The sequence below is a fragment of the Hyperolius riggenbachi genome, chromosome 1 (genome assembly GCF_040937935.1).
Source record: "Hyperolius riggenbachi isolate aHypRig1 chromosome 1, aHypRig1.pri, whole genome shotgun sequence".
Taxonomy (NCBI): Eukaryota; Metazoa; Chordata; class Amphibia; order Anura; family Hyperoliidae; genus Hyperolius; species Hyperolius riggenbachi.
The window spans coordinates 54,218,668-54,245,779 of NC_090646.1; the positions used below are offsets into that span (position 1 = coordinate 54,218,668).

General features: G+C 45.3%; 1 protein-coding gene across 6 annotated transcripts in view; it reads right to left on the reverse strand.

Moving 5' to 3' along the window:
• Positions 1–27,112, reverse strand: part of DYSF (dysferlin) — a 456,891-nt gene that overhangs the window by 179,305 nt on the left and 250,474 nt on the right. For all 6 annotated transcript variants that reach the window (XM_068274344.1, XM_068274325.1, XM_068274335.1 and 3 more), the window contains 3 exons: positions 26,364–26,537; positions 11,664–11,757; positions 9,716–9,793 (listed from right to left, as the gene is read on the reverse strand). In XM_068274344.1, coding sequence (XP_068130445.1) covers positions 9,716–9,793; positions 11,664–11,757; positions 26,364–26,537 — 346 coding nt within the window. The remainder of the gene's footprint in view (positions 1–9,715; positions 9,794–11,663; positions 11,758–26,363; positions 26,538–27,112) is intronic.

Below are 27,112 nucleotides of genomic sequence, written 5' to 3' on the forward strand. Positions count from 1 at the left end.
CTTAGGCAAGGCTCCCTAACACTGCTACTGCCTATAGAGCGCGCCCTAGTGGCTGCTGCTCTGGCACTTTGAGTCCGCCAGGAGAAAAGCACAATATAAATGTTATCTGTCTTGTCTTTACAAAGGTTTTCTGCAGATAATCTATGATCTTTTGTTTTCCAAAGACTTTTCTCTCATGGGCAGCACGGTGGTGGCGTAGTAAGCGCTCTCGCCTTGCAGCGCTGGATTCCTGGTAAGACATTTCAGCCAGGGTAACATCTGCAAGGAGTTTGTACGTTCTGAACATGTCTGCATGGGTTTTCTCCGGGGACTACAGTTTCCTCCCACACAGAGCAGGATCATCCACCAGGCAAACTAGTGGGTGTCCAGGGGCCCATCAGCCACCTTCTCTGACCGCAAGGGGGCACCAAATACTACTACTTTGCCTAGGACCCCATAACAGCTTAATCCATCTCTGCTCTCACATTCTAAAAACATAAGTTACTTGGCTTCCCCCTAAATTGTCCCTAGACTATGATACATACAGTACACAATACATACATAGACATAAGACTATAGTAGGATTAGATTGTGAGCCCCTCTGAGGGACAGTTTAACCAGTTCGCATTCAGTCGTTTTTCGCTTCATGCATCCGAACAATGTTCACCTCCCATTCATTAGCCTATAACTTTATTACTACTTATCACAATGAACTGATCTATATCTTGTTTTTTCCGCCACCAATTAGGCTTTCTTTGGGGGGTACATTTTACTAAGAGCCACTTTACTGTAAATGCATTTTAAAAGGAAGAATAAGAAAAAAACGGAAACAAATCATTATTTCTCACTTTTCGGCAATTATAGTTTTAAAATAATACATGCCTCTATAATTAAAACCCACGTATTGTATATGCCCATTTGTCCCGGGTATTACACCATTTAAATTATGTCCCTATCACAATGTATGGCGACAATATTTTATTTGGAAATAAAAGTGCATTTTTTCCGTTTTGCATTCATCACTATTTACAAGCTTATAATAAAAAAAAAAAAAAAAAAAATATTTCATCTTTACATATATATTTAAAAAGTTTAGACCCTTAGGTAAATATTTGTGTTTTTTTTTTTTTTTTTTATTGTAATGTTTTTTTGTTTTTTTTAATTAAACATTTTATGTGGGTATTTTTGGGAGGGTGGGATTGAAATTGTATTTTTTTTTGTAAATATATGTGTATTTTTATTTATATTTAACATTTAGATGTAGTTTACTTTTTGGCCACAAGATGGCAGCCATGAGTTGTTTACAGTGACGTCACTCTAAGCGTACCACGTACGCTTAGAGCGACATAGGAAGCAGAAAAAGCGTAGCTTCCGAGAGAAGCTGTCGCTTTTTCTGCGGGGGAGAGGAATCAGTGATCGGGCACCGTTGCCCGATTCACTGATTCACTGGCTAACAAACCGCCGGCCGGGAGCGCGCGTGCACGCGCGCGATCGGCCGCGTGGACGCGCAGGAGCGCACATGGCTACCTGGACGTGAGTTTCACGTCCAGGAATGTCAAATAGTTAAGGACACCCAAAGCGAAAATAAAATAATGAAACAAACAATTGTATCTATCTTCCTTCTCCTAAAAATTACTTTTTAAGATATTCCACAGTTTTATTTTATGTTTAAATCTACTTTTTAAGTTTAAACAGTTTTATTGATTTTGCTCAATGACACAGTCATTGAAGTATGCCAGAGCTAAAATCTATGAACTATTGAACCTTTTTATCTCTTCCCTGCTCTCAGAAGCCATTTTTTGCTAGGAAAGTGTTTTATAGTTTGAATTTCTTATCAGTGAGGGCCACGCTGTAGTCACTTCCTCTCTGAACTGAATCAGCCACTTACATACCTGATATTTAACTCTTTCAGGCAGAGAAATAAAAAAAGGAACACAGCATAGTTATTAGCGTGCTTGGCACTGTACATACATGTCTATCTCATCATGTCACATGTCACTTTGGGTATCCTTTAAAGAGGAATTCCAGTGAAAATAATGTAATAAAAAAAAAGTGCTTAGTTTTTACAATAATTATGTATAAATGATTTAGTCAGTGTTTGCCCATTGTAAAATCTTTCCTTTCCCTGATTTACATTCTGAAATTTGGTGACATTTTTACTGCTGGCAGGTGATGTCACTGGAAGTAGCTGTTGCTAGCTTTTTTGGCAGTTGGAAACAGCTGTTATTTCCCACAATGCAACAAGGCTCCCACAGTGTGATGTCAGCACCCTGGCCCTGACATCACACTGTGGGAGGGGTTTCACCACAATATCAGCCATACAGACCCCCCCCCCTTTCCCCCGATGATCCGTTTGAGAAAAGGAATAGATTTCTCATGGGAAAGGGGGTATCAGCTACTGATTGGGATGAAGTTCAATCCTTGATTATGGCTTCTCTTTAAGTGACAGGACAATATACTCTGTATAGCGCTGCGGAAGATGTCAGCGCTAAATAATATTAATAATATTAATACTAATGTGTGTGCCCAGCTTTATCTGCTGTTTGTAATTCAACCCCTTTAGCCCGTTAAGCCTTGTTCACATTGCGTTCGGCTCACGTGTCCGTCTGCGCGATCACTAGTTTTTCTGGGCGTTTTTGTAAGCGCTTTTGCAGAGCACTTTCGTCTTTTGATGCGGACAAAAATCTGGAAAAATACAATGTATTTTTTTTTAAACGCTCACGCAATCGCTTGCTAAAGCGATTTTGAGAGCGTTTGGCGTTTTTCCTATACCTTCCATTGAGGCAAATCGCCTCAAAAATGGCCCAAGCATCACTTTTCAAAGCGGATCACAAACGAACCGTTCTATCTCTCGTAGAGAATCATTGCACAATCGCTTAAAATCTTACAAAAACACCTATAATGTGAACAAGGCCTTAACCTGCTGAGCGGTCTGGACGAGCTCAGCTCGTCCAGTACCGCCGGAGCCTGCCGCTCAGGCCCTGCTGGGCTGATTTGGCTCAAATAAAAAGCAGCACACGCAGCCGGCACTTTGCCAGCCGCGTGTGCTACCTGATCGCCGCTGCAGCGCGGCGATCCGCCGCATGCAGCGGCGAAAGAGGGTCCCCCCAGCCGCCTGAGCCCAGCGTAGCCGTAACAAAAAGTTCCGGCCAGCGCTAAGGGTTGGATCGGAGGCGGCTGACGTCAGGACGTCGGCTGACGTCCATGACGTCACTCCGCTCGTCGCCATGGCGACGAGGTAAGCGAAACACGGAAGGCCGCTCATTGCCGGAGGCGATCAGAAGAACGCCTCCGGAGCGCCCTCTAGTGGGCTTTCATGCAGCCAACTTTCAGTTGGCTGCATGAAATAGTTTTTTTTTTATTAAAAAAAAACCCTCCCGCAGCCTCCCTGGCGATGTTAATAGAACGCCAGGGAGGTTAAGGAGGCCATACAGCAGGTGACTCGGTGGCTGATTGAACGTCCATTGAATTATTACAATCGGTGCTGCCAAGAGCATGCCCAATTGACGATGCAACCAATTTCGGCAATAAATTGGTTGCATGTATCGATCAAACATGCTGCAAGATGTAGAGCCGACATGCTCGGGTAAGCTGCCCCCCCCCCCCCAGTTCCCCCTGCACTGTTCCCCCTAATGTAAAATGTGCCCTGTGCAGTATACGTTACCCGACGGTGTCCGCTGCTGGCTCTGTCGCCTACACGCACATGGTTGCTGGCATATACGTGAGTATGTGTGTGACGTCACTCATGTGCCCACAGTACACCGACAGCCACGTGGGGTGCATGTAGGAGGACGGACCCAGCAGCAGGCACAGACAGGTACATGTATACTGCCCTGGGCACCGGGGGGAACATTTTACATTAGTGGAGATCAGCACTAGGGGTGGTGAGCGACGTCACAAGGCCCATTCCAAAGAGATTTCATGCTGAAATTGATCAGGAATCAGCCTGCGGTGTGTTGGCCTCTGACAGATCTCTCTTATCAGATTCGCTCAGAGAGAGATCTGGCTCTTGGTAGAGATGGCCCGAACAGTTCGCCGACGAGCAGTATTCTGCGAACATCCACTGTTCGCATTTGCGGCGAACAGCGAAAATTTGGCATGTTCGATTCACCCCCTATATATCATCATTGAGCTAAGCATTGACCCCTTACCTCACAGTCAGCAGACACATGGCAGCCAATCAGCTAGCACCCCTTCCTGGGCCCACCCCGCTATCAAAAAGCAGTAGCGGTGGCCATATTGGATCAATTCTCTGCTGGCTGCTGACTGTTAGAGAGACTTGCTGCAGGTAGGTAGGGAAAGCATTAGCTAGGCCTGTGTTCTTGTTCCTCACTTGCTGTGAAAGCACTTTTGAGGGCTAGCACATTTTTTTTGTGTGTGTGACACTCCACAGCCCACTGACACCCAGAGCTGAGTGCACACTACTGCTGTTGCTACATAAAGTTGCAGGCACAGAACCAATCCAGTGCATTATTACTTCACTGTATTCTGACAGTACTATTGTATCTATCTGTGTGTGACACTCCACAGCCCACTGACACCCAGAGCTGTGCATAATGTGTTTCCTGCCCTTTAGAGATTAAAACCCGACTTTGCGTCAACTCCGTAATTTTTGGTGTGACTTTTGCCATGGATCCCCCTCCGGCATGCCACAGTCCAGGTGTTAGACCCCTTGAAACAACTTTTCTGTCACTTTTGTGGACAGAAACAGTCTTTGTAGGTTTTAAAACTCGCCTGCCCATTGAAGTCTATGTCGGGTACCAGATTCGCCTGTTCATGAATATTTTCAGAAGATCGCGTTCGCTACTCGTGAAACGGAAAATTCTAAGTTTGCAACATCTCTAGCTTTTGGTCGCTCTGCCCATACATTGTCTGATGTATGGGCACATTTACTAGCCAAGTTCTGCAGCCTCCGTGGTTATGTAAGATTATTGGCTGGGATGGACTGTCTGAGTCAATAGTATCATCTCTAGCTGGCTGTTGTCTCTTGCCCTGTGTTGGGGAACACATATTACTCCTGACCTGCAACAGCTGACCTCGTATAACTCCACCCGGCTGGAGTGAAATTTAATGTTCAGGCAATCACACAAAAACTAAGTGACTGTTGAAAGGTTGGCTGCTAATTCTCAAACAGGTGCACAGCAGAGGCACCCCTGCCTGGTAATAACCTGCACTCTTGCCCGCTGTGTACACACAGAGCTCTTACTCACCGAGCCCCCCTGGGAAGCATAACTTATTACTTCTCACTAATAAAACTCAGGATTTATCCCCGGGCTTCCGTGATTTGTAGAGCTGCGCCCGCAAACGCCCGACCCCATTACCGAGAGCGTATAACAGTGACCTGCGATAAGCCCGCGGTACGGTCCACGCACGAAGCTCGCCGGCACCCCAGGCTCCACACTTTTTTCTCGCACAGCTGAAAAGACAGTTTTATATCACAGGAGAAAAAAATCTCCAGCGGTCGGACGCGGGATTTGCGATTTCGCCATAAATCCTGGAAATTCGTCCTGAAGTTGAAAAAAAACAAAAAACGTACCTGGTCTTCTCAGACTCTGGATGAATTTTTCCAGGGTGGATGAACGGCGCTAATTGAGCGTTTTGGTAGTGAAAATAAACAATAAATGGATTTTGTTCGACGGGCTCTGCCAGGTTCAGGTGTTTTGCTTTCCAGTGGGCTCAATTAATTCTTTCATTCACAATATGATGTGAAGGGGGCTCTGTCAGCGGTTAGGAGCAGAGCCTGGAAGTCAGGATGGGAGGGGGGGGGGGGGGCGCACATGGAAACGCTGAAGGGGTCTGGAATGGCTTCCAGAGCAGTCAGTAAACTTTCCTCAAACTTTAAACTTGACTTCAGCGGAGGCGCAGACATGTCTAGAGAGAGGAAGGAAGGAGGAGGATGAGAGATGCTGCGCTGCCCCAAATATACTGCAACCAGGGAAACCTTCTGTGGGATAACACTGTGACATAACGTTTAATAGAAATGTGATTTCCTACTTGTTATTACCCATACAGTTACCATATTTGCTCTTGTGCACAAGTTATATTGTCTGTCTGCAAATGACAACATCCCAAAGTACAGTTTATCTGCTCTGAAAGCTGCCTTTGCATTTTATTGCATAGCTGCTGTATTTATATACTAGAGTTACAGATTGCCCAGCAAGCTCATAGTGAACCAGAACTCCTAGGAGTGTGTAAGGTGCTACAGAGGACCAAAAATATAATATGCTTATTTCAACCTGAATAATCGCTAATACCTTTGTGTTTTAAGAAGGCAACGTTTTGTTTCATATTTATATATTAAAGTCTATTTAGTAATCAATCACTCCCAGCTCTGTACAATCCGTTTCTGCAGTCTGCTAATGTTTACTAAATGTGTCTGACAAAGGAATGTAAACAAAAAAATAACATTTTCACCATTTCAGCCCCCCCCCCCCCCCCTAGGGCCCGCACTGGGACTTTTTGGGGGGCAGGAGGGGTCACAACATAAGAGGAGAGCGTGGCCGCAGATTGGTGGGGAGGAGGGATATTTCCCCCCCTCACCTCGGGCTCTCCTCTCAGCGCACCCCCTCCTGCAATCAATAGGGGCAGCGGGCGGGCGGTGGTAGACTGGACACATACCTCCTTAGGGCCGGAGGTCTTCCATCAGTAAGTGCTTTATACTACTTCCTGTGTGAACAGGAAGTACATTTTACAAGTTCCAGCACTACATTCTGCTTTCTGTTTTACAAAAGTTTGGCTATACCAGGAGTTAGGAGGAAAGGAGGGGAGTATGCTCTCTTACTGCAGGGTAATGTCGGAGATGTCTGCCCACACTGCCATTATTTTCTCTGTATCATGTGATGTAAACAGTGATCATGTGATTGAGGATGACTAGGTAAAGCTATTGGTGGGCTTCTGCTACCTCCTTCAGTTGTGCCCACTATAACATGAAATGGCTATAGGTGTTATCCTATTGAATCCTTAAAGAGAAACCGTAACCAAGAATTGAACTTCATCCCAATCAGCAGCTGATACCCCCTTTCCCATGAGAAATCTTTTCCTCTTCACAAACAGATAATCAGGGGGCTCTGTATTATTATTATTATTGACTAGCTGGATGCCCGGCGTTGCCCGGGTGTGTATTTGGCTAGTGTTGGCTCTCCCCACTTTTCCTAACCCGAACACACAATTACTTAATGACCAAGTATGTGAGCTTTGCGGTCTTTGGCATTAATAATTTGCAATGAAATAAAATTAATCTGATTGGATGTGGCTCCACCCCTTTTCTGAATTTGAACCCCAATCAACCAATGGCCAACTGTACCAGGTACAGGTGATTAACAGTGCAAGATTGGCAGCAATTAAATATTCCCCTTAAAAATCAATAGGTGGATTTTGATTGGCTTTTATAGGCTCCACCCACTTCTCTGAATATTAATCCCAGTCACCCAGTGACCAATTGTGCAAAGTTTGAGAACCCTACCATTAACAGTGTAAGAATTGCTGCAGTTTACATTTTCTCAGTGAAATTTTTCTCCACCCACTTATTTCCTAACATTGTTCAGGTATGTATTTGGCTGGTGTTGGCTCCGCCTACTATTTCTAACCCTAACACACAATTACTCAATAACCAAGTTTGTGAGCTTTGCGGTTTTTGGCATCAATAATTTGCATTGAGATTAGACAAATCTGATTGGCTGTTTGTGGCTCCACCCCTTTGTCTGAATTTAACCCCAGTCACCCAATCACCAACTGTACCAGGTTTTAGACTTGTGCCATTAACAGTGCAAGAATGGTAGCAATTACATATTACCTCTTGAAAATCAATAGGTGAATTTTGATTGGCTTTTGTAGGCTCCACCCACTTCTCTAAATATTAATCCCAGTCACCCAGTGACCAATTGTGCAAAGTTTGAGAACCCTACCATTAAAAGTGTAAGAATTGCTGCTGTTTACATTTTCTCAGTGAAATTTGCATTTGTCTCCACCTACTGATGACCCGGCATTGCCCAATTATGTATTTTGCAGGTGCTGGCTGCGCCCACTTCTCCTAAACCTAACACACAATTAATCAATTATTCAATGACCAAGTTTGTGAGCTTTGCTGTCTTTGGCATTAATAACCTGCATTAAAATGAAACAATTCATATTGGCTGTTTGTGGCTCCACCCCCTTTTATAAATTTAAACCCCAGTCACCCAATGATCAACTGTACCAGGTTTGAGGCTTGTGCCATTAACAGTGCAAGAATGGCAGCAATGAAATATTCCCCTGAAAAATCAATAGGTAATTTTTGATTCCCTTTTGTAGGCTCCACCCACTTTTCTGAATATTAACCCCAGTCACCCAGTAACCAACTGTGCAAAGTTTGAGAACCCTACCATTAACAGTGTAAGAATGGCTGCTGTTTATATTTTCCCAGTAAAATTTGTATTTGTCTCCGCCCACTTATGACCCGGCGTTGCCCGCTTATGTATTTGGCTGCTGTTGGCTGTGCCCGTTTTTCTAACCCTAACGCACAATTAATCAATTACTCAATTACCAAGTTTGTGAGCTTTGCGGTGTTTGGCATCAATAATTTGTATTGGAATATAACAAATCTAATTGGCTGTTTGTGGCTCCACCCCCTGTCTGAAATTGAACCCTAGTCACCCAATGATCAACTGTACCAGGTTTGAGGCTTGTGCCATTAACAGTCCAAGAATGGCAGCAATGTAAATATTCCCCTTGAAAATCAATAGGTTAATTTTGATTGGCTTTTATAGACTCCACCCACTTTTCTGAATATTAATCCCAGTCACCAAGTAACCAACTGTGCAAAGTTTGAGAACCCTACCATTAACAGTGTAAGAATGGCTGCAGTTTACATTTTCCAGGAAAATTTGTATTTGTCTCCGCCCCCTTTTTGGTTATGGGAATACAAAGTATCCTATACTTTATTCCAGGTAATGTACTGTGTGTGCCAAATTTCATTCAAATCCGTTCAGCCATTTTTGCGTGATCGAGTAACAAACATCCAAACATCCAAACTTTCCCATTTATTATATTAGTAGGATTTATAAAGCCCCTGTATGGCTGATATTGTGGTGAAACCCCTCCCACAGTGTGATGTCAGGACCATGGTCCTGACAGTTACCTTTCTGTGGACCTCATTGCATTGTGGGAAGTAACAGCTGTTTACAGCTGTTTCCAACTGCCCAAAAAGCAAGCAGCAGGTACTTCCAGTGACATCACCTGCCAGCAGTAAAAATGTTGGTACTATTCCGTTAGCCGGGCGCAACCACCAGGTGGCGTTAATTACTATTCCCCCTCCAGGCCGCCATGGATAGTAGGGAAAGATGTAACTCTGGTGGAGTTTTATCGCCACCTAGTGGATGCGCCCGGCTAACGGGAAAGAACCAAATGTCACCTTGTGATAAATGTCAGAATGTAAATTAGGGAGAGGAAAAATTATACAATGAGCAAACACTGACTAAATCATTTATACACAATTATTGTACAAATGAAGCACTTTTTTATTACATTATTTTCACTGGAGTTCCTCTTTAACGTCTGTTCCTTTAACTCCCAGAGGAGCACAGGGCGTCCGTGAAGACTCTCCCTTTGGCCTGAGTTCCACACAGAGAGGAACCAGCAGATAAGTAGCAGGAAGTCGTCTCAATAATAAGCTTTGATCCATACAATGCACAGAGCTGACTTGAAAGAGGTCATTATAACTCCATAAATGCAAATTATATTAAATTATATTTGTACATACCAGAAAAGCTGTCCTTGTCCATTGCAATCAGGTTCCGGGCTTGATAGAGGTAGCAGCGCAGGTGATAGCGGTTTCCATCTAGAATGATAATAATAAGTTACGTGATTGGTTGGCTGTCACTGGCCCAGGTTACTGTAGCGCCTGAGCAGGGCACCACCATAGATATGATGTTAGTATATCAATGGCCCGCACAGCAGTGTAATATGCGTGCCGGCGATTGCCAGACCCAAACTACTTTTTACTCCGAGTTGCTACAACTTGGAGGGGGGCTAGTAATTAACGCTGCCCAGAATTTGTGCAGCCATTCAGCTCACCCTGCGCCAAAGTGACCGGGAGGCAGAACGCCATATATCGCTGCAGGAAGCCCCACCTACCGGTAAGTCAAACTGCTTTTTTTTAGACTTAAAGAGAGCCTGAGGTGGGCTCAAAAGATGAAAAAAAGAGTAGGCTACCTGATCCAGGGGGCAGCCGCAAGAACCGCCGCTCCCGTGGGCCGCAATGGCCCACTTTCACTTTCGTGAGCTCTTGGTCACGATGCTGCACTGAGAGACTGTGTGTCACTCACAGCGTGCAGGGAGGAGGAGAAGCGGCAGGGGGCGTGACCAGGGAGAGAGAGCTGCCCAATGAAAGCTCAGGAAACCCTGTAGGAACACCCCTGGTGGGTGTTTTAAACAGGGAATTCGTCTCCTCGGTGTTTACCTCTGAGTTAGCGACAAATCTTATCGCTAATCTCGGGGGGGGGGGGGGGGGGGGGGAGGGCTATAACGCGGCGGTGGGGGGGCAGAGAGCGGCGGTTGGGGGACACAGACCCATGTCATTAGGCAGAGGACGTGCCTCTGTGTCCCATCTGCCCCCCAAAGATTTACCTCGGGTTCTCTTTAATGTGAACCTGAGATGGTACACTATTGCTAATGTATACTTACCTGGGGCTTCCTCCAGCCCCATAAGCACTGTGGCTTCCCTCGCTGTCCTCTTAGACCCCTCTGTTAGTCTGAAAGCCGTTACGACTCCCGGTAATCTGGGCAGTAGCGGGCTTCTGCACATGGGTGGCTGGGCCTCCCGCGCTCCCCTTGTCGAGCTCCCATTCCCTGGACGGTGGCAGGGGACGGGAGCATGGCAGGGGCACGCGCGGCCCAGCCACCCATTGCAGAAGCCCTCGCCTGGCGGCGACTGACCTGATTACCGGGAGTCATACCACCAGAACGGAGGGGCTGAGGAGGACGGCAAGAAAGGCCACAGTGCTTATGGGGCTGGAGGGAGTCCCAGGTAAGTATACATTAGCGATAGTGTACCATCTCTGGTACACTTTAAGTATCACTTTAAAGTACACTTGAAATGAGAAGGATATGGAGGCTGACATATCTATTTCCTTTTACAGAGTGCAGATTGCCTGATTGTCGGGCTGTGTCTCTATTTCTAACACTCTTAGTCATAGCCCCTGAACAAGCATGCAGATCCGATGTCGGGTGACACTACTGCAGCCCTTCCACCCCCAAAAAAAATATGGCAGCCACCACATCCCTCTCAGTTCAGTTGTCCTTGAAAGAGGCACCGTAGCGTCACCCCAAATCTATATTTTGCTATATATTGTGTGTGTAGCTCCGCCCTCCCAGTGATGCCAAATTCTAGGATTCTTAGGCTTATTCTATGCGGAATTCTCCTCCTAGAGCATTCTGGGAGAACATTCTGGCATTATTTTCACTGGCTTTGGAATTCTCAAAAACAAACATTCCATAGAGCTGCACCTGACAGGACTAAAGATGTCAGCACCAGTGATACATTTCAGAATGTGAATCAGGGAGAGGAAAGATTTTACAACTGACTAAATAATCTCTAAAGTCATACTGTAAAAAAAGAAGCAATTTTATGCATTGTTATTTACAGCACAGGTCCTCTTATCTAGTGGGCACCGTCAGATTGCACCACAGGTTGGGCGTTTTCTACTCACAGTCAAATATGCAGGAAATCGTTGGTCTGTTGACTCCTAAGCTGAGAGTACAGGCGGTTTTCCCATCATCGCTTTTGTCATCAGTGACTCCACCCTGTATAGAAAACGCACATCATTTATACATGGCTTGTGGATTATCTACTGTGTACATTTCCTCACTAGTTTCCAGATACCAACCCAACTGCAATCTCAGATCTTCACACAACCTTTTTTTGTCCTCCTCTAAAATCACCTCCTCACATTCGTGTATACAAGATTTCTTACGTGCTTCACTACCTTCTCTGGAATCCCCTTCCACAACACATCTGTCACTCCCCAACCTTTGATATCTTTAAATGTGAGCTCAAAACTCACTTTCTCCATCCATCAAGCATACTCTCTACTTTAGGCCAGTTTACCTTTTGGCCTCTGGCCAATTTGTACTCTTATTAGCTAACCTAAAACACACTGCCTCTAGGTACGATTATTGTATACTACCCCCATTTTCTTGTCCCCCCCCCCCCCCCCCACCCCCCCCCCCCCCCCCTATTCCTTTAGATTGTAAGCTTGCAAGGGCAGAGCTCTCTCACCTTTTTGTGCCTTGGAGTTTGTTACACATTTATTCATATAAAATGTTGTCGCTGTAATTACCAGTTCTGTATTTTGTACCAACTCTGTATTTTGTATAACGATATATTACCAGTGTCTGTATTATTATGTACCCTAAGTTTGTTTTTTACTTTGTACAGCACCACGGAATAAGTTTAGCACTCTATAAATCAACAACAATAATAATCACTGTGGGATGTGGAGGGGGCTAAAAATATACAGAAAATCCATAAACTCCTTCTTTGTCAATACGAAAGCAGAGAAGAGAACCTGTAGCGATTGACAGCGGAATGTCAAATGATTTGAACAACAAAGTTTAATAAAAGAAAACTGAGTGCATGGAGCAAAGAAATGCATAATCAGGTGATAACACCAGTAGGAACTGCATGTGAAACTGATTCAGTAATTCCAGATATACAGGCAGATGAAACATAACACAAATTATGGTTTATTACAGTAAAGCTTCCCTGCCTGGATTTCAACATACTGTATATACTCGCGTATAAGACTAATTTTTCAGCATAAAAAATGTGGTGAAAAGTTACCCCCCTCGGCCTATACGCGAGTCAGTGGAAGCAAAACTGATGGTGGAGCAGGTTTTGTTAATGGCAGAGGAGCGTAAGGATTGTGCACTAGTGATCTTACCAGCTTGCTCCCTGCTGTGTCCGTGCCCCCCATCCCCCGCAACATGGTGTGCAGAGTGCGCTGCTCAAGACCTGTGTCTCCTGTGCTTGTGGAGCTGAGCATGCAAAGCAACCTGTCAGAAGTGCAATGAGTGGGGATTCTTCCTGTGTGGCAATCTCTGTGTCTCATATCTATGACCTATAAATACTGATCTATATAAATACTAAATAATAATAAAAAAAAAAAAAAAATGACACCATCTAGTAGCTTCTTGAGACACAGCTGTATGATCCTGGGGCACATCAGGCTATAGGGAGGGGAAATGACTTGTACTGGGGGAACATTCTGGCTACTGGGGAGGGGGGCTATACTGGGGGAAGAGGGTTTATACATGAGTCAATCACTTTTTCCTGGTTTCTGAGGGAAAACTGGGTACCTCGGCTTATATGCGAGTATATACGGTACTGTATGTACCTTTACAGATCAATAAGCACTTCAAGAGCTCACTTTACTTTTACATTTCCCATAGGCTCCTTGCACACTTGCACTCTGTTTTGCTCCGCAGTACGCTTCCCCAACGCTTCCCCACCACAAGGGCCATGCAAGTCTATGGAGACTTGCACACTTTACGTGATGATGCAACGGCGGTGCACCGGAAGTATCCAAACTGCCGCAATGCAAGTTAATGGGCGATGCAGCAATTGTGCATGACAGGAGGGCGGTGCGACTTGGCACGCATGCGTGGACCGATGGTAATCCAGTGATGTACTTCCTGTCCAGCAGTGAATGCAATTTTTTTTGCCAGACGACCAAAGCATTGTTTAGAAGGGATCGACTGCCGTTCTAGCCAGTTGAAAGGAAGCGATTTTCAACAATGGTGACAGCAGTCGTCATCGTTTGTGTAAACCCGTCACCCGTCCCGTCACCTTCAATGCTATGTTCAGCATCCAGTGGCAGCTATGTGCGCGTGGTTCTGTGTCCCCGATAGGGGCTCAAAACGCAGCATAACAACAGAACGAAGGGACCCTACGCCGAATGCTTTTCTGCACGCTAGCAGAAAACGTTTAGCATTGGTGAGCCGACGTCCAGCAATCCCACCAGCCATTTTACAGGAAACCTGGGCTTTAGTTGCTACGGGCAACAGGCTCCAGACTCTTAGAAACCTGGGCCTTCCTGGCAGCATCGTTTCTGCTGACCACAGTAGGTAGGCATACAGAAGAGATGTGCAGCTTACAAACGAAGCATTGATGACCGGTTTGCTTTTTCCTATAGGACCTGATGAAGGGTCCATCGTAGGTGTATATTTTGCCGACATTCCTTCCTCCCGCCTCAGAGAGGTGAGCACAGCTGCTGCACAGCAATCACTACCAACACACACCACACAAGACTTTCCGGAGATTACCATGACGTAACCCCTACCGCTACACTGTCTCCCAACTCTCCTACACACTGTACAAATAAGCAGAGATAACAAGATGGAAGCCCCCGTGTTTTTCCTTGTCGGAAGCTCCCCGCCTCACGACTGGCTTGTGTAACTGGCCGACCTACAGGACGGAAAAGTCATTAGAGGATCCTGCCAGGCATCAGCGTGACACCCGGGAATGTTTGAGTAAGGAGTGACGATGGGGAGAGAGGTGACAGGCGGCACGGTTCCAGCAGTGACAGCCTGTAGGTGGTCCGTGGCCCCCCAGTCCCGGCCTGCTTCGTGTAACGTTCACAAGGAACGGGTTCCAGTTATTATGGTATTGAGACGTCACAGGAATGAACGACAGCTCGCGCCTGGCTCTCCGAGGGAAGCTGTGCGCTCGCTGCGTGACAGCGGAGAATGTAAAGGCTGAGTAAACATGGAGGCACACGCGTGAAGAGTCACCGGGAAGGCATGTAGGCCGGAGCCTGTTAGAGAGGCAGTTCCAGTAGGAACACCAAATAGCCGGCCTGCCACTGGTGCAAATGGAAGGAGATATTCTCACGTTTTCCAGCCTATTTTCCACTGCTGCCAGGACGTCACTAGAAGAACAACTGTAATAATTAGTTCTTTAATGCTATTATTATTATTTAGTATTTATATAGTGCCAAAATCTTCCACAGCGTTTACAGAGTATATAGCCTTGTCACTAATTATAAGGAGTGCAATAAAAATTGTAAAAAAGAAATTAGGCAGGCAAAGATTGAAGCTGAAAAACAAATCGCTAAGGATATCAAATCTAACCCAAAAAAGTTTTACAAGTACATTAACTCTAAAAAAAGAAAGGTTGACTGTATAGGACTCCTAAAGGATGAGGGTGGGAACTCAATGGTGGATGACCAAGGTAAGGCAGAGTTATTAAATGCTTTCTTTGCTTCTGTCTTCACAAAAGAAACAACACTGTTGCAAACTACAGAGGCGGAAGAGTCTCAATCTTCTAACTGTAATATTAAATACTTAACGCAGGAAGAAGTGAAGGCAAGACTAAATAAATTAAAAATAGACAAGGCACCTGGCCCGGATGGCATGCATCCTCAGGTCCTAAGGGAATTAAGTTCAGTTATAGATAAACCCCTTTATCTTATCTTTTGTGACTCTCTTGCAACTGGCAGAGTCCCAGTGGATTGGCGTACAGCCCACGTTTTCCCATTATTTAAGAAGGGCAAAAAATCTGATCCAGGAAATTATAGACCTGTAAGCTTAACATCAGTTGTATGCAAACTATTTGAGGGGTTACTAAGAGATACTATACATGACTTCATAGTAGAAAATAATCTTATTTCTCTGCATCAACATGGGTTTACTAAAGACAGGTCCTGCTTGACTAACATGCTCAGCTTTTATGAGGTAGTGAATGCTAATATGGATATTGGGAATGCTGTAGATGTGATATACTTGGACTTTGCAAAGGCCTTCGACACTGTTCCCCACAAAAGTCTGGTGCAAAAGTTGAGGATGCAAGGACTGGGGAAGAGTCTGTGTGCATGGATAGGGAACTGGCTAATGGACAGAAAACAAAGAGTTGTGGTCAATGGATCGTACTCAAAATGGGAGACTGTTAGCAGTGGGGTCCCACAGGGGTCTGTTCTGGGTCCAGTGCTCTTCAATTTATTTATTAATGACCTAGTAGATGCAGTAGTGAGCAATGTTGCTATTTTTGCAGATGATACAAAATTGTGCAGAATCATCAACTCTCAGGAAGATAGTGTCATATTGCAACAGGATCTGGATAGGATGGCTATATGGGTACATACATGGCAGATGAAATTCAATGTTGACAAATGTAAAGTCATGCATTTTGGACGTACTAATGGTCTAGCACCATACAAAATAAATGGGATACAGTTGGGGACATCAAACTTGGAGAAGGACTTAGGAGTACTCATTGACAACAAGTTAAATAATCGTACTCAATGCCAAGCAGCTGCAGCTAAAGCTAACAAAATTTTGGGATGCATTAAAAGGGAAATAAAAACTCGAGATGCTAGCATAATATTGCCCCTGTTTAACTCTCTAGTAAGGCCACATCTGGAATATGGAATTCAGTTCTGGGCACCACATTACAAAAAAGATATTGCAGTTTTAGAGCAGGTGCAGAGACGAGCAACAAAATTGATATGTGGGATGGAAGGTCTCACTTATCAAGAAAGGTTAGATAAACTGGGTTTATTTAGTCTAGAGAAAAGACGTCTTAGAGGAGATCTAATTAACATGTATAAATACATCAGAGGGCAATATAATAGCTTGGCGGATGAGCTTTTTGTCCCTAGGCCTTCTCTAAGGACTAGAGGACATGATCTGCGCATGGAGGAAAAACGTTTTAGCCATTTATTTAGGAAAGGGTTCTTTACAGTTAGAGTGATTAAGATGTGGAATGCATTGCCACAGGAAGTCGTTATGGCACACTCTATACCTGTATTTAAAGGGGGCTTAGATGCTTTCCTTGCGTTGAAAGACATCCATGACTACAATTAGTAGGTAATGCCGAATGATGTTGATCCAGGGATTTTATCTGATTGCCATCTGGAGTCGGGAAGGAATTTTTCCCTTTAGGGGCTAATTGGACCATGCCTTGTGGGGGTTTTTTCGCCTTCCTCTGGATCAACAGGGATATGTGAGGGAGCAGGCTGGTGTTGTACTTTATACTGGTTGAACTCGATGGACGTATGTCTTTTTTCAATCAAAATAACTATGTAACTATGTAACTAAAATGTTCACCTAGTTGATATTTTCATGTCTTATGAATAAAATGTCTTTTATGCCACCAGCAAACGAAAAAATACTCAAAGTGCTGAAAAGTTATTTTAATGGGACTCCGAGCACCTCTTATGGTGGGTATGTCTAGAGACTCCGACCAGCCCTGCAAAGTACTTTAAGATGCATAACTTTCTGTAGCTTGTGCTCTCCTCTTTCATTTGATGCCTGAATCGCCGTTCTACACCAAATAGTTTTCGTTCGATTTCAATTTAATAATCGCGGCTGCCATCTTAGCTATCTTATAACTTCTGGGTCACCCCTGTCTTCTCTGTTAGAGAAGTGCATCACTGAATGAAGCAGGAAGAGGAAGTGACACGCATTGCCACTGCAAGAGGCTCCTCCAGAGGGGTCATAGCAAGACTTTGTTGGAAGTAGTCTTGCTTAAAGGGAACCAGAGACGAAGCACCCTTGTGTATTTTACCATATATATCAGTAAGAACATTAGAGAAAACATTTACCCTGCTCTCTGTTTCATCCTCACTGCTAAAAGTGTCTGTTATCAGCTGTGATAAGAATCCCAGACTGAGCATTCAGTCAGGCTTTGCAGGGAATAATTATAGCTGAGTCATTACAGCAGAGCCACAAGGGGGCAGGCTTGGGCTTGAAAAGACACCAGAGAAGACTCAGCTATATTCTTTCTGTAGCAAAGCCAGACTGAATACTCAGTTGGGGTTTCTTATCAGAGGTGATAACAGTCAGATTAAACAGAGAACAATGAAACAAAGAGCAGATTAGGTGTTTACTGTCATGTTCCCACTGATTTATAAGGTAAAATAGAAGAGGATGCTTCATCTCTGGTTCTCTTTAAAGGCATGAGAGGTGCTCGAGGTCCCTTTAAAGATGAAAAATTATTTCTTAGGAGAAAAGGTGAATTGAATGAGGGCCAATGGCTCCTTCACTTACTGAATTCACTGAGCCTGAATTATCAAGGCATCTCCACTGATCCTTATGCTCGGTACACACCATACAATTTTCTGGTAGATTTACCAACATGTCCGATCTGAATTTTCGATCGATTTTCAGCTAGGTACACACTGAGATTTTCAGGCCGATTTACTGTCAGATCGATTAATTCCAACACGTCTGATTTGCTTCCTGATCGATTTCCATGCACTTTAATAGTAAATCTATCGGAAAATGCTCGGAATTTGATCGGAAAGCAAATCGGACATGTTGGAAATAATCGATCTGACAGTTGGAAATAATCGATCTGACATTACGTTTTTCGCTCAATTTTCTGATCGATTTTTCAATCGATTTTCATAGAAGTGAACGAAAATTGATGGGAAAAATGATTGAAAAATCAATCGGAAAAACGATTGAAATTCAGATTGGACATGTCGGAAATAAACGATTTGGCAGGTAAGTCTGCCAGAAAATTGTATGGTGTGTACCTAGCTTTAAAGGACTCACGAGGTGACTGAGCAGGCACAGTACGCTCTCCATGACAAGGGCGCCTGCCGTTTGCGCAGAAGACACCAACTCATCCGGGGTGGGCGATCTTCAGAGTCTGCCAGCGAGAGATGGAAGAAGATTGGAGCTGCGGCGAGGGACACACGTAACTTGTAGGGGCTGGAAGAAGCCCCCAGGTAAGTACAACTACATTTTTCTGGTCACCTCGTGAGTCTTTTAATTAAAGAGACTCTGTAACAAAATTTTCAGCCTTATTTCTTCTATCCTACAAGTTCCTATGCCTGTTGTAATGTGGTCTGTCTTACTGCAGCCGTTTCTAGTTGCACTGTCTCTTTAATATATGTAATCTTTTCTTTGTCAAGCTTTGTCGACCCAGAGAGGAATGCACTGCCTCTGCTGTGATAGGGAGAAGTTATGCACACACCCTCCACACCCCCTGCAGGCTCTGTGTGTGTGCTTTGTTTATTAGTTACATACAGCTCTCTGCTCTCAATTTCAGCTTGTCTGAGGGGGAGATTCCCATGCTGAGAAACTGAGAATCCCTGACTGGAGTTCACTATGTAATAAACTATATTGTAGTATACTGTAACATGACATATATTTATATATATATATATATATATATATATATATATATATATATATATACTAGCCAACCCGCGTCGTAGCATACGCCGCATCTATCTATCTAATAGAGTACGTGCCTCAACCTTGAAGCAAGAAGAAGTAGGCTTTCCATGAGAAAATGTATGCGTGCTCAAACACCAAGTTTAACCCTAGCAAGTCTGGCTTTGCAAATCCGGCCTAATTGGCTATTCATGAGGCAATGCTCATGCAAATATGCATTTGCTTTCGCATGCCAAACTATGCAGGGTCAAAAAACCAATACTGCAAAGTGCTCTCTCGCTGCCTGGGAACCACAGCGGCACCCCGGAGTGGGAGGCTGGGTGGCGCAGCCGCCCCCCCCCAAGCGTGGCCAGCGCTGGGGAGAGCCGTCCGCACCCACCTCCTAATATTAAAAACAGCCACTTACCTTAATGTCCATTGGGTTCTGCTACATGCACATTAAAGAGGATCTGTAACATGAAAAGCCTCCGGATCCTAATGAGGCTTCCCACGCCGTCCTCCATCCGTCAGGGGTCTCGCTGCAGCCCTCCGCGGAGTCCGTGCAGCCGTGACGTAATATTTACCTTCCTGGCTCCTGCGCAGGCGCTCTGACGGCTGTCGGCTCCGAACTACACGGAAATACCCGATCGCCGTCGGGTCCGCTCTACTGCGCAGGCGCAAGTTTCCTGCGCCTGCGCAGTAGAGCGGACCCGAATGAGATCGGGTATTTCCGTGTAGTTCGGAACGGAAAGCCGCCACAGCGCCCCCGCTGGAGCCAGCAAAGGTAAATATTGAACTGACAGTCGGCACAGTCGCCGGCTGTTCGGAGGGCTGCGGCGAGACCCCCGTGGGACAGAGGACGGCGTGGGAAGCCTAATTAGGATCCGGAGGCTTCCCCCACCCGAGGTGAGTACCCCCCAGGGGATCTTTTTCATGTTACAGAGTCTCTTTAATTTTCTCATGGAAAGCATTTTGTGCAGTTTGTATCCTTTGGAGGCAGGTGGTGGATGGCTTGCTCCGGTGGTGTGAACCCTGGAGTGAGTGCGCCTGTCCTCCCCCCCCCCCCTCTGGAGTGCTGTATGTGAGCCAGCCCTGAGCTCTAAAGCTCGGGGTGACCCATGCATCTCTCCTTTCTCATTTGGTGCCCCCAAATTAATGCGCATGTAGCAGAACGCAATGGACGTTAAGGTAAGTGCCTGTTTTTAATATTGGGAGGTGGGTGCAGACGGCTCTCCCCGGCGCTGGCCACACTTGGGGGGGGGGGGGTCGTCCACGCCACCCAGCCTCCCCCTCCGGGGTGCCACTGTGGTTTCCAGGCAGTGAGAGAGCCTGGGACCCTGCGGTCCCCCCAGTTGTATAAAAAGGGGGCATTGGGAATCCTCCCCGTGGCGCTCCTGGAGGCCTGGAGCACACCAAAAACTGCTAGCAGATCCGCAAAATGCTAGCAGATTTTGGAACGCTTTTTCTTATTTTTCTGTAGCATTTCACCTAGCATTTTGCGGTTTTGTAAAGCGTTTTTGGTGTAGTAGATTTCATATATTGTTACAGTAAAGCTGTTACTGAACAGCTTCTGTAACAAAAACGCCTGCAAAACCTATATTTTCCTATACATTACATTGGAGGCAGAAACGCCTCCGCAATCCAAAAAAATGCCTCACCTCGGGAGTATGCGTTTCAGCAAAACGCCTCCCGCTCTGGTGTGCACCAATGATTGAAATACATTACCCAGCATATCCGCAGCCGCAAGTGGATCGCAGAACGCTGCCGAACCGCTCTGGTGTGCACTAAGCCGGATAGTGCTAATGTAGCATGTAGCAGGGTGACTGCTTTGTGGTATTGGTTTGTGCATGCATTTGCATGAGCATTGCCTCATGAATAGCCAATTAGGCCAGATTTGCAATGTCAGACTTGCTAGGGTAAGGCCTCTTTTCCATGGACTGTGAATAGGCAGTGAAATGGCTCTCAAACTCTCACAACTGCTCACTGCTGCCTGGTAACTGCTCACTGCTGCCTGGTAACTGCTTGCTGCTGCCTGGTAACTGCTTGCTGCTGCCTGGTAACTGCTTGCTGCTGCCTGGTAACTGCTTGCTGCTGCCTGGTAACTGCTTGCTGCTGCCTGGTAACTGCTTGCTGCTGCCTGGTAACTGCTTGCTGCTGCCTGGTAACTGCTTGCTGCTGCCTGGTAACTGCTTGCTGCTGCCTGGTAACTGCTTGTTGCTGCCTGGTAACTGCTCACTGCTGCCTGGTAACTGCTTGCTGCTGCCTGGTAACTGCTTGTTGCTGCCTGGTATCTGCTCACTGCTGACTGATAACTGCTTGCTGCTGCCTGGTAACTGCTTGTTGCTGCCTGGTATCTGCTCACTGCTGCCTGGTAACTGCTTGCTGAGCACACAGCTCAACAGTCCGTGGAAAAGAGGCCTTAAACTTGGTGTTTGAGCACGCATACATTTTCTCATGCAAAGTACTTCTTCTTCTTGTTTGAAGGTTGAGGCACTTATGCTACGTACACACATGCGACAACGATCGTTCGTTAAGAACGACGAACGAACTTTTAATTGATGAAAGAACGACCTAAGTAAAGGTAGTTTTAAAATGTGTGTAACGATCTGATCGTTAGAACGAACGTTACATCACAGAAAGCAACTATTGCGCCTGCGCATAAAAATGAGAAGTTCCATGGAGAAATAGTGAAATGCGCATGTCAAGCCTAGTACTAACGATCGTTTCCAACGATGTGCTACTTTTGCAAACGATCGTCGTTGGTTAAAATCCGCCGAGACAGAACTTTCTTTTGTAGCGATTTGGCTCGTTCGTCGTTTGCCTTAATAGTCGGTGGTTCGTTTTTTGTAACGATCGTCGTTGGTAAAGATCGGGGAACGATCGTTACAAACGACTATAGTCGCATGTGTGTACGCACCTTTAGTCTATCGTGTGTATATGTATATATATATATATATATATATATATATATATATATATATATATATACACAGGCATCACTCCCTAGTTAGTGGCCATGTTTTTTGCTTGTAAACACCGCCTAAGATCACAGACTCGATTGGTATGTTTTTTATTGTACAAATCGGACAGTACAGATTCTCTTTAAGCATTTTCAGTGAGAGCTTTATGAGTGACTCAGCAAACCTGGGCTGGAAAAGGTTAAAATGTATTATTGTGCAGAACGTTTCTGCAATACTTGCTGGTTGAATGGAAGCATAGCAGGCCATCACTGGCAATCCCATATTTATTTAAATTTTTTAAGAAAAACAAACCTGCCTTGGATGTTTCATTCTACAAGTTTAGCAATGAACAACCCTCTCAGCAACTCTAACAAATCTGATATGACGCACGTGAGGCTGTCAATCCTAACCACATGAAGTGTACATGAGGCGACATGTGACATGATGACATAGACACAGGGCCAGTTCTAGCTACAATAGTCAGGGCCCGTTTCCACTTGTGCGTTGCGGATTCGTCGTGGAATCTGCATTAAAGAAATCACATGGGGATGCGAATTCGCATGCGGTTGTATGCGAATTTTCATGCAAATTCGCATCCGATTTTGCATGGATTACTATGTATGCGAATTTAACCATGTCAGTGCCTGTGTGCTTTTCTATTGGCTCCATGCGACACCGGATGCAAATTCGCATGAAAATTTGTGAATTTCCTATTAAATACATTGTATGCGATTCGCATAGCGGTATGCAGTATGCAAATTCTGATGGTTCTGCAGTGGAGATTTTTTCTGCACAGAAAAATGCAAACGAATCCTGACAAGTGGAAACAGTCCTGCTTGCAACCAAATAAACCCCAAGGCCCCTGAGTCATCTGCCAGGCCCGATCCAATCCCCTTTTGTATGCTATATAGAAGGACCAATAATAGGTTCACTGAGGTACCACGGCAAACTTCTTCTCCTGTAAAAACGATTCCAACTTTATTGACATTGAAAACTATCAAAAACTAGTGCATCCATAAGATTTCTCTTCAAAGGTTCCATCCTCATAGACAACAGAGAGGTACAAGAACACCTTCATGACATCAGCATATTAATCTGGCTTGACGATAGTGAGTAAAAACATTATAGGCGACGATGCATGTTAGTTTCGGGCAAGTCGTGCCCTTCATCAGGGCTTTCTATACATAAATATCTCACAGGCTCAGTGGAAGGCCAGATATTATATAAAAGGAGCACAATGGCATGTAAACCTAGCAGATATGAGAACGCGATCCCCAGGCCAGGCATATGAGTAACGCCCATGTGCACTCCCTTGTTTGCCACATGGCGTTACCTGTATGCCTGCCCTGGGGGATCGTGGACTCGCATCTGCTAGGTTCACATGCCACTGTGCTTCTTTTATGAAATTCATGTCCAATCGGGTACACTTTAAAGTGGTCTGAAGCTCTGACTTAAAGTGAACCTCCGGACTAAAAATCTACTCAGCAGAACTGAAAAGGCGTGGTGTTTCTTTAACAGTTTCACAGCATCAGAACTTTGTTTTTCTTACCAAAGCATCATTTTTAGCTGCATTTTTAGTTAAGCTCCACACATCAAAGAAAAAAAGCCCGGGCTTTTTTCCCTGATGCTGTGCAGAGCATGATGGGATTTCCTATGTTGTTATTCACGTTGCCTAGCAACTGGGAGAGGTGCTCAGGACACAGGACAGTTGGAACTGTGTCTCATGCTCCCTGTCACCTCCTTTCAACCAAAAAGATGGCTGCCCTCATGAAATCTAACATTTGCCTGTTCTTTTAAAACAGGATGGGTAAGAGATTATATGACCTATCTATTTTAATTAACATAACTAATGTAACTTAATGACCGTATGTTTGTTTAGGCTGGAGTTCCTCTTTAACATTCAATAAAAATGTGTTTTCCTGCTTTTTATTACTCATACAGTTATCACACTTGCTTTTGTGCACACATAATATTGTCTGTTTACAAATTACACGTTTCCAAAGTGTCGTTTTTCTTGCCCTGAAAGCTGGCATTGCATTTTATTATTTTTCTAATATAACTGCTTTTTATAATTTATTAAAATCTTTTAATGAGCTATTCTGAGCACTGTGTGTGCCTGAAGCAGAGGCAGTTTCTCAGAGCGTGTTTGTTTACATTCCAGTGTTGATACATTTGTGTTTAACAAGTAAAAAAGATACTGTTATCTCCAGTTTGGATGCAGATTTGAAGCTGAATAGCAGGATAAAGAGCTTTGTTTAACCATTTCAATGATGTTCTGCTACAATTTTTTTCTGGGATAGAAGCGTTCAAGCTGTGAGGAATCTTTTAGAGCAAAGTAGAAATGCTGACTTTTAAACCACTTTAAAGGGAAGGTCCAAGCAAAAAAAAAAATGAGTTTCACTTACCTGGGGCTTCTCCCAGCCCCATGTAGCCATCCTGTGCTCTCGTAGTCACTCACCGCTGCTCCAGTCCCCCGCTGACAGCTTTCTGACCTCGGCGGTCAGGGCCACATTGCATACATTTTTACGCATTCCAGCTAATGCAGGAACAAAAATGTACGCGTTGCACCACTAACGCGTAAAAATGTATGTGTTAATGTTCCTGCACTAGCGGGAATGTGTAAAAATGTACGCAATTCGGCCCTGACCTCCGAGGTCAGAAAGCTGCCAGCGGGGGACTGGAGCAGCAGTGAGTGACTACGAGGGCACAGGATGGCTGCATGGGGCTGGTAGAAGCCACAGGTAAGTGAAACTCATTTTTTTTTTTTTTGCTTGGACCTTCCCTTTAAGCAGTTCCTGTTGAGAAACGCAGGTCTATAATACGCGATGTATGGTAAATGCACAACAAGTACTGCTGGCATCAACTCCAAAAAGCCACATTCTATTCGTCTTCCTCACAATAGGCCGTTTCATCCTCTATCAAATCAAAATGGAGTGTGTGTGGCCAGGCCGACTCCCTCCTCTATACTGTAAGCCATTAAGATGGCATCAGAGGAAGCCCTCACGGCTCATTAAGTGCTATTATGCCTGTAATATACAACATGCTGCCCAAAGGGGGGTTCAGCGAGATTTCAAGACAAGTGAAAAGTTCAACTGTTCAACAAATTAAGAAAAAAGTGAAGAAGGGGGCCAAGCAGAGAGGCTCATGGGAGAGCAGAGCTGTCCAATGTAAGCAAATTAGGAGACGTGGGCCGCATATAATCTAGAGCGCTCCTATGCGCCCGCGATGGAGAGCGGGGCCTGAGTCATCTCTTCTAATGGCACAATTGAGTACGCCGGGTCAGGAGTTAATGACGGCAGCGATTGTCTGCAGACTGGAAGCCTTACAGGCTTTGTATATTATTCTGCGGCAGGCCTGCGTGCCTCTACACACACCGCCCCCCTCTCGTAAATGACCTTTAAAAACAGTAATAAGCGGTTCAATTGGCGGCACGGGATGTTTGAATTTTATAAAAAGAAAAAAAATTGCTCATGGAAGACTGGAAGATTTTTGGGGAGGAAATGAGTTTAAAACAAACAGGAGGACAATTAGCGCCAGGTTCAGAGAAGCCTTCTTCTCTCGGAGGCCCAGGAGTGGGTGTAGTGGAGTAACTCCTCGCTGTCTGGACAAGGAACACAGGGTGTGTGACAAGTGCAGCAAACAGGAGTCACTATCAGGCAGAGAGAGGGAGGAGTCTGCAAACACCAGGGCATAATCAATGCTTTAGGCCTGCAACACACTTGAGTGGTTTCAGCGGCACTTTGGGATAGCCGCCGGTGAACCACACACACAAGCCCAGTCTGCCCATGACGTGGCCTGAGGCAACTTTGTCCAGCGGCAGAAGTCAGGGGGCGGAGCCAGGCAGAAACCGGAAGTGAGGAGATGCTGCCTGGCCTGCCACCACTCGCCTGTCTGCCACTCGCCCAGCTGCTATCCGCCCCCTGCCCACCTTGCTGCTGCCTATCATGAGGACCCCAGTATAGATAGCCAGTGAGCCTGTCTCCCCCTCCCTCCCTGGCTGCTGCTCGTTGATCTTCGAGTCAGCAGCCACCTCCTCCACGTGGTGGCGCGGTGCTGGGCAGGGTGGGTCTCTCCCGCATAGTCTGCTCTGTTTGAACAGCATGGCGTGACCCTGCCTGTCTGCCCGCTTTGCCGCTCTGGCTTGCTACTGTCCCTGGTGATTCACACTGCCATTGAGCTCATCACTGCAAGAGGATCTTTCTTCGTTCTATTGGCCAGGCCCAATCCCCTTCCCTGCTGGAAACACCATATTATTCACCTCATGGTTTAGCAGTGCAGGCTACTCACCAGAGCTCCCTCTAAGGCGAACACGGCGGCTGCGCCCGTCTGTTCCAGCGGCTCCATCCTGCGCCGCCACCTCCTCCTGCGGAAGCTGTCCGTCTTGCGATACTTCAGGTGGAATCGCCATCCGAAGAGGGACGCATACTCCCAGCCTTCACTCTCAAATTCATCAGGCTTGTGCTGTGGAGGAAAGGTGCCGTTAATGGTCAACTCTAGGCAATCACGACTTATTACAGCTAACCTGTAAACAAGGCAACTCTACTGGCGCTAGTCTACTTTATGGGATACGGCAGGAATCCTCATAAACTAGCGCCGCACACTGACTTTCAAAACGACTTACAGAGCAACAGAGCTATTAGATTAGATACAAATTACATACCACTGTAGCCAAATCTTTTCTCTATTAAATTCTGTAATAAAAAGTGAAAAAAAAATCCCGATACTTAATGTGTAAGAGCCGCCAGAGTGTCAGATATAATATATATCACTAGCTGGTGGCCCGGCGTTGCCCGGGTATGTATTTGGCTGGTGTTGGCTCCGCCCACTTTTCCTAACCCTAACACACAATTACTCAATGACCAAGTTTGTTAGCTTTGGCATCAATAATTTGTATATTCGCATAGAAACTAAACAAATCAGATTTTTATGTTTGTGACTCAGCCTATCTCCGGCATTTGAACCCCAGTCACCCAATGACCAACTGTAGCAGGTTTGAGGCATCTGCTATTAACAGTGTAAAAATGGCAGTAATTTAA